Source organism: Coffea eugenioides, unplaced genomic scaffold (genome assembly GCF_003713205.1).
Source record: "Coffea eugenioides isolate CCC68of unplaced genomic scaffold, Ceug_1.0 ScVebR1_3408;HRSCAF=4614, whole genome shotgun sequence".
Lineage (NCBI taxonomy): Eukaryota > Viridiplantae > Streptophyta > Magnoliopsida > Gentianales > Rubiaceae > Coffea > Coffea eugenioides.
The window spans coordinates 1-8,255 of NW_020863983.1; the positions used below are offsets into that span (position 1 = coordinate 1).

An 8,255-nucleotide genomic window follows, 5' to 3' on the forward strand; every position below is an offset into this window, starting at 1 on the left:
ATATGGACTTTCATATTAATTTGAAAATTTTGTATTTAACTAAATTTGATATGGTAAATTATAATATTGATAAACTTACTTTTCAAATATTTTCAACCAGTTGTAAAACTAATGTAGTAACCTTTCTTTATGTTGCTTGTGATTAGAGAGCTTTACTGAAAAAATGTAGATGCAAAGACTAAAAATTTCACAATAAATCCAAAGATTTAAATTGCTTATTGAAATCTTTACAAATTTGTAGAGATCTGTTATGTTTTTTAAAACATTTCTTTTTTTCATGATCATCATAAAAATTTATGTTAAATGCATCAGTAATGATGCGTGACCGATCAATATCATATTGTTATCATATTCTCTGTTGTCATAACTATCAATATAAATTGTTTTAAAATGCAAAAAAAAAATCGACATACTTCTTTTATATTTTTTTACTCTTATATTTATTATGATTTAGCGGTGTTTGGAAATTTAACAGAACCTTTGAGAAAATTTAATCCAAATCCCATGAGTTAACATTTGAATACAAAACAAGACTCTCTTTCATAGAGCCTGTGTTTAAATTCATTTTTTAAAATTTGCGTATAGTTGTCTTTCAACTACCATCTCTAAATTCTCTAGTACTAGATTTAACTAATTTTGAGAAACCTCTCATTCCATCGGTGTAGATATATTAGTTGTGGGACCAAATACAGTATTTATATTTTTGCATGCTCTGCTAGTTTTAGTTGATCAATTATAAAACAAAATTCATTTTACTGAAATTTGTTTAAAAGGCTTGTTATATCCATCATGGACAATATCATTGTTAGGTTGTGATTTATTTTAAATCTCTCTTGATATTTTAACTACCCAAAACAACTTTAGAGTGAAGTTTAAACAAAATAATCCAAACTTAGGATAACCTGACAGAATATATATTCTGCTTGCATGCTCTACTTGTTTTAACTCATCTTTTATATAACATAAATCATCTCAATAAAGTTGGTTTCAAAAAAGTTGTTGAATCCAGCATAGACAATATCATTATTAAGTTGTGAAACTGTTGAGAACTATTGAGATATGTACAAGATTATACACATTGATTTCGCTGTGAAATCTGATCCAGATGGTAATTCAAATAGAATCACTTGGAAAAAGCAATATGAGGCGATTGATGCGAACATATAAAAATCATGTTCTATTTTGATAAAGTTCATAGGGATATCATGTTCTATCCATTTTAGACTAAGTGTATTGTGAGGTTGAAATTGATAATATATGAACTTTAATATCAATTTGTGGATTATAAACAAAATATGATATTCAGAATTAGAATATTAATGAACCTTTTTTTATGCATATTCCTTCAACTTGTTTATAAAATTAATTAGTTTAATCTCAATTACCTTTAACTATGCTTTTAGAATATATTAGGTTTTCTCTCTGGGTAAGTCCGTGCGCTTTGGTTGGCTGCCGTGCGTGCCGCCATGGCGGACACCGCTACCCTTCAGCCTCTTGCTGAAGGGAAGCTTCCAGATTCCTTCCCTTCTTTCCAAGCAAAATCTTTTTCTTCGCTCTTTTCGTCTAGGGAGCCTTCTTGCGTGAACGTGCGAGCAGACAAGACTACGAGGAGAGGGGAGCCTGCTGTAGTTTTCTCCTCGGCTGACATGGCTAGGGCTGCAGCGCCTTTTACCCTTGCTCTAATAGGGAAGTTCTCCAAGGGTAGGCCGGCCATGGAGGACATCCGAAAATTTTTTAACACGCTGGACTTGACGGCGGTTTCGGTAGGTTTGTTGGATCCTCGTCATATCATCATTCGCCTCCAAACTGAACGGGACTTTCACAGAATCTGGGGGCGGCACATCTGGTATATATTGGGTTATCCGATGCGGGTCTTCAAATGGACACCCTCTTTCCATGTCGATAAGGAGCCTTCGATTGTTCCTGTTTGGTTCTCCCTTCCCAAACTCCCGATACATTTGTTCAATAAGGAATGCCTTTTCCATATTGTTTCACCCCTGGGTCGGCCACTCTTCATGGATGCAGCAACGAGCTCTCTATCCCGTCCGAGCGTGGCCAGAGTATGTGTGGAGGTTGACTTGGTGAAATCACTGCCACGGAGAGTATGGGTAGGTTTTGGGCAGGGGGAGAGTGATGGTTTCTGGCAGGCCCTTGAGCCTGAGGGGATGCCGCAGTACTGTGGGTATTGTTTTCGACAGGGGCATAGCGAACACGAATGTAGAGTAAAGCACCCCGAGTTCCGCGAGGTGCCGCCAGCGGCAAAGGTTTCTGAAGTTTCCACAGGTGCGTGGCATGAGAGGAGGCCACGGCTGGAATTTCGCCCAAAGGTTACCCAGGAGGTTCCGCAAGATTCTGTGAAGGCAATGCCTTTGGAGGGGCCGGGGATAGCGGAGGAGCAGAAGGGGAAGGGGGGAGTGGTGCTTGGCGCTGCTGGGCAGATTTCGTCGCCGCTTGCTGGCGGGGAGGCAGGGTCGCTGGCAGTGACCGGCGCTGGGGAGTCGGTGGTGATGGATAGGTTGGCGGAGGGGCCCCAAGAATTAGCAGCCCCTTTGCGGGTGGAGGAACAGGGGGGAGAGGACCTTTGTGGCCAGCAGTCGGTTCTCCAACAGGAGCGGAATTTCGCTGGTGCGGTTGATAATCAGCTGGGAGATCAGGCTGTTGCTTCGACAGCTATGGCGGAGACAGGTTCGAGGATGGACATGTCAGAGGAGGGGAGCGAGGTCGGTGATGTGGGGTTGTCTAGTGCAGAAGTTAGTGCAGGGAGCTTATCGCCGCGCGGGCAACCATCAGGTAAGCAACAGGAGGAGGGGTCTTTGGTGATTGACATTTTTAATCTTGATCCTATAATTCAGCAGGTACACGAACAGGTGAATAATGGGGAGGTTTTTAGTTTGGTAGATAAGCCTAAGCCGAGGGGTACTCGGCTCCAAATCCCGAGTGACCGTGCTTTACGTTCTAAATCGAAAGTCTCCTCTAACTCATTTGCATCCTTGTCTCATGATTAATCTGCTTTTTTGGAATATTCGGGGTATCTCGCGATCCCCAAATTTTCGTAGGTTAAAACGGTTAATTGATGAGTTTTCAATTCCTTTAGTGGCTATTTGTGAGCCTAAGGCTTTACCACGCGACATTCATTTGTTTAGTGCACGCCTCAGGATGGATAGCTGGATCATGAATAACCAGGGGTCTATTTGGGTATTTTATAAAAATTCCTTTGACTGTTCTCTTGTGGGAGAATCCTCCCAGCACGTGTCTCTTAAAATCATTTCTCCGATTTTCCCAGTTCCAGTGTATTTTTCTTTTGTCCATGCAAAATGTAATGAGCAGGAGCGAGCTTTGCTGTGGTCAGCTCTGATAGCGGAAAACCTGGCGGAGCACCCTTGGATGTTGGCAGGTGATTTCAATGTTACTGTTAGCGCGGATGAAAAGAGGGGTGGATTGCCTTTTCGGGTTGACGAAGGGGTGGAGCTTAGAACGTTCATGTCGATGGCGGGTGTTTCGGATGTTGGTTTTCTGGGGTGCCCTTTCACTTGGTGTAATAATAGGGGGGGTCTGGCCCGTATCTGGAAGCGCCTGGACAGAATGTTTGTCAATCAAACGGCCTTTCTCTCTGGGGTGCAATTTCAGGTTCAACATCTAGGGAGGGAGCCTTCGGATCATGCCCCCCTTCTAATGTCTTCGTCGACGAGGCGAGATAACAAGCCTAAACCTTTTCGATTTTTGAATATTTGGACGACGAAGCTTGGGCTGTTGGATGTCATTAGGAGGAGTTGGGCAGTTCCTTGTTCTGGGCGCCCTTTGAGTCGTTTAACCGCTAAACTGAGGAATGTCAAACGGGACTTGCAAGTTTGGTCTCGTGAGCAGTTCGGTAACATTTTTGACGCGGTGAAGAGGGCGGAGGGCGAGGTAGCAGCTGCAGAGGACGCTTTTGGAAATGAGCCTTGTCAGTCGCATTGGTTGGCACTCCAGGAGGCTCGTGCTAGACTGAGAAATTCTCTGGTGAGAGAGGAAGGGTATTGGCGGCAAAAGGCAAGGGTCAAATGGCTTAAGGACGGGGACAAAAATTCTAAGTATTTCCATTCGATTGTGGCGGAGAGAAGAGCTAAGTCCATCATTCACCGAATTAAGAATGACCAGGGGGAGTGGGTATCGGATGAAGGTCAGGTGTCTGCCATGGGGGTGGAGTTCTTCAAATCCTTACTTTCGGAGGAGCCTGCCACTGGGTCATGGAGGATTTTGGATGTGATTCCTAAGGTTGTGTCCGATGTTCAAGTTGCTGATTTGGAGCGGTTTCCATCGCACGAGGAGATAAGGGAGGTGGTGTTTAACATGGATGGGGAGAGTGCGGGTGGGCCAGATGGTTTTACAGGAACTTTTTTCACCTTTGCGTGGGAGGTGGTGGGCAAGGATTTGTGCGACGCAGTGTTTAGTTTCTTTTGTGGGCATGAGTTGCCGCGGAGTGTTTCTTCGACGTGGATTGTGCTGATTCCCAAGGTAACCTCCCCGCAAGATTTTAGTCAATTTCGGCCGATAAGTCTTTGTAACTTTGTCAATAAGGTGATTTCAAAATTGTTGGCCAACCGTCTATCAAAGGTGCTGCCTGGTATTATCTCCCCGCAACAGAGTGGGTTTGTTCAGGGAAGGCAGATATCCGAAAATTTTTTATTGGCCCAGGAGTTGTTATCTGATATTCGGAAATCGAATCGTGGGGGTAACGTAGTTTTGAAGTTGGATATGGCCAAGGCCTACGACAGAGTTTCGTGGCCTTTTTTGTTACAGGTCTTGCGTAGGTTCGGGTTCGGAGAGCGGTGGATTGATATGATTTGGAGGTTGATTTCGAATGTCTGGTTCTCGGTCATGGTCAATGGTGCTCCTCAAGGTTTCTTCCATTCTAGTCGAGGGCTAAGGCAAGGGGACCCTATTTCTCCAGCTCTTTTTGTGATTGGTGCCGAGGTCCTATCTCGCCTCTTAAATTCTTTGCTTTCCTCCCCCCTCTTTTCACCGTTTAGTGTACCTCATGGATGCCCGAAGGTTACGCACCTGGCTTATGCCGATGATGTGGTTATCTTTTCAAGTGGGCTGAAGAGGTCAGTTCGTTTGGTTATGAAAGCTCTGGGAGATTACTCTTCGGTATCAGGTCAGCAGGTGAACCATCAAAAGAGTTGTTTTTTGTCCCATAGCAGGTTTCCCAGGGCGAGAAAACGTATGCTTGGAGAACTCACTGGGTTCCCCTCGCGGGAGTTTCCGGTCAAATACTTGGGTTGTCCCTTATATGTTGGGCGGAGGAAGAAAGGTTATTTTTCGGAAATTTGTGATTCCATACTAGCCAGGGTGCTATCGTGGAAGGGGAGGTTATTGTCGCACGGTGGTAGGCTGGTCCTGATCAGGAGTGTGCTATCTTCTATGCCTCTTAATATTCTTGCGGCATCCACTCCTCCCAAGGCCATCTTTGGATTACTGGAGAAGACTTTTGCTAATTTTCTCTGGGGGGCCTCCGAAGGGGGGCTGCGTTTTCACTGGATCAAATGGGAGCAGTTGTGTCAGCCATATGACAGGGGAGGTGCAGGTTTGAGGTCGTTGAGGGATGTGTTCGACGCTTTCTCGATGAAACTTTGGTGGCAGTTTAGATTGCGGAAGTCTTTATGGGCTGAGTTTTTACATTGTAAATACTGCCCGAATTTCCACCCTTGCTCTGCGGACGTCTCGCCGGGGAGTTCTTGGACTTGGAAGAGATTGATATCTATTCAGGGGGTTGCTGAGCAGCAGATTCGCTGGGTCTTGTCCAATGGATCGGCAAGTTTTTGGCATGATGATTGGTTAGGACAAGGTCCTTTATGTCGCCAGGTCGACTCTTTCCAGGAATATGCAGTATCCGATTTCGTGGAGCATGGTCGGTGGAACGTGCAGAGGCTGTGCTCTGTGCTGCCCAGCTGGTGGGTGGGGCAGATCCTGCGTGTTGAACCTCCCGCTGAGACGCATTCGGACAGAATGGTCTGGTCCCCCAGTACCTCAGGGGATTTCTCCCTATCGTCGGCCTACCAAAGTGCTCGTGAGGTTGGTAACAGGTCTTGTCTATACTCCTCGCTCTGGGGTCAGGAATTGCCGAGTAATGTGTCCTTCTTTATGCTGCGTCTGCTGGGGGCTAGATTGCCAGTGATGGATAGGTTGCAAAAGCTTGGGGTTGTCGGGCCGTCTCGCTGTTTTTGTTGTTCCTTCCCATGTCAGGAGTCTCTGGATCATATTTTCTGCACTGGGGAGGTTCCACGGCAAATCTGGGAGTCTTTTGAAGTGGTGGTGGGAGGGTTTGGGGTTTCCTCGACAATACGACATAAGGTGATTGGTTGGTGGTTGAAGCCTACTCGGAACCCGTTTCTTCAGTTTCTTTTTCGTGTGCTGCCGTCTTTGATTTGTTGGCACTTGTGGAAAATGCGGAATAAGTTTGTGTTCGAGGGTCAGAGTTTGCCTGTTGCTATAGTCAGTGATAGAATTTTTTGTGATCTGCGAGACCTATTCCAGATTAGGTTTAAGAATACTGTTTCTTCTTGCCGCGGGTGGCCGAGTTTCTTTGAATCTGTGGCTGGTTTGGCACGTCGTTATCATGTGCAAATTGTTCGTTGGCGGTGTCCGAAGCAGTCGGTGGTGAAGCTAAACTCTGACGGTTGCTCTAGAGGTAATCCTGGCATGAGTGGAGGGGGAGGCATCATTCGTAACTATGAGGGAAGGTTTCTGCTAGGGTTCTCATGTTTTTTTGGGGAGCTAACAAGTTTGCAGGCGGAATTGGAGGCGCTTCTTCATGGGATTCGGTTGGCCGTAGATCGGGGATACAGTGCTTTGCACATCGAATCAGATTCATTGGTGTTAGTTCAGATTATTCGGGGAACGGTGAGGTGTCCATGGCAGTTGCAACGAGGTTTACAGGAGGTGTTGAATGCTAAGGGGTTGTTTAGAGAGATTTCTCATTGCTTTCGGGAAGCGAATAGGCCTGCGGATAGATTGGCCAATGTGGGTGTGGACGCTGGGTTTAACTCAACATATGTTTCATTTTCTGAGTTGCCTTGCCTGGTGAGGGGTGATGTTAATCTTGATCGGTTAGGCGTTCCGAACATTCGTAGGAGTAGAGCTTCTTTAGCTTGTTAGGCAGTAGTTGGTTGCTGTCTCTCTTTGTACTCTTTTCAGTTCATAAATAAAGATTAAAGTTAAAAAAAAAAAAAAAAAAATTACCTTTAACTCTCTTTTGTTGCTCGAGATTATAGTAGTTCACTCAAAAAAATCATGCATGTGCAGCCTGAAAGGCTCACAAAATGTCTAGAAATTCAAAATATTTCTTGGGACATTAGTAATATGTCACAATTTTTTATATTTTTGAGAACATTTCTTTTTCTCACAGTTTATGTAAAAGATTTCGGCAAAGCATAAAGTAATAGTGCCTCCACGACCAATGTCATCTTATTATCATATTCTTTTTTAGATAAATATTACTATGAATTGCTAGTTAGCATTTGTTGATTGGATTTCTTTTTCTTCATTTAATAATTGGAAGATTATTCTGTTAATGATTTGTTCATTATTGGAACGTGTCTTCAAATACTAAAAAAATGAAATCAACATAAATTTTTTATTTTTTGCCTCTTCGTTTATTGGATCTTTATCATGTGAAAGAACTTAGAGAAAATTTGATCCCAATTCTTATGAATTATTGGTTTGGTACAAACCTAACCTCATTTTCAGGACATCAATAATTGAACTTTTTTTAACAAAGTATATGACTGTTTTTCAACTACTACTGATTATGTAGTAAAAGCTGAACAGGTTGTGTCTGTGATTGCTATTAACATTGAGCAACTTCAAGTTTTAGAGTTAAGAGTTGAAGGACGTCGAATTGGAATGGGGTTTGCAAAACATGGTTTGACTGCAATTCCTGAACGACTCGCAACATTGGAAGTGTTAGAAGACGACATTGATGCGGTGTCCCGTGTCGTGTTTCGCGCAACCCCTCCTACTGATTATTTGCGCCTTAGAGATGAACTTGACTTGTTGGGTCCTTAGCAACTGAAAAGGAGGATGACGAGTGTTTAGAAACTTTTGTAGTAACATTTTTTATTGATTTTGTAGTAACTATTTTGTAGTAACATCATTTAATGTGCTTTTATAAATGGACTTCAAGTTATTCCCCATACAAAAAATACAAAAAAATTCAAAAAAAAACTACTATTTCTAGTTTATTTAGCCTTAGATTAATTGACAATAAAAAGTGG

At 43.5% G+C, this 8,255-nt stretch overlaps 1 protein-coding gene across 1 annotated transcript; it reads left to right on the forward strand.

Moving 5' to 3' along the window:
- The first annotated feature begins 1,466 nt into the window (after nucleotides 1-1,466).
- Nucleotides 1,467-8,046, forward strand: LOC113757900. The gene is made up of 3 exons (XM_027300973.1): nucleotides 1,467-2,855; nucleotides 3,328-7,132; nucleotides 7,796-8,046. Exons 1-3 carry the CDS (start codon nucleotides 1,467-1,469, stop codon nucleotides 8,044-8,046), a joined length of 5,445 nt encoding a protein of 1,814 aa, XP_027156774.1.
- Nucleotides 8,047-8,255: the final 209 nt, after the last annotated feature.

What these genes read in the sequence shown, in the direction of transcription:
- LOC113757900 (XM_027300973.1), top strand. Translation starts at nt 1,467, where the DNA reads ATGGCGGACACCGCTACCCTTCAGCCTCTTGCTGAAGGGAAGCTTCCA. An exon ending in TTGATCCTATAATTCAGCAG is followed by an intron (nt 2,856 to 3,327) that starts GTACACGAACAG and finishes TGTAATGAGCAG; the next exon opens with GAGCGAGCTTTGCTGTGGTC. An exon ending in GAGTAGAGCTTCTTTAGCTT is followed by an intron (nt 7,133 to 7,795) that starts GTTAGGCAGTAG and finishes CTGATTATGTAG; the next exon opens with TAAAAGCTGAACAGGTTGTG.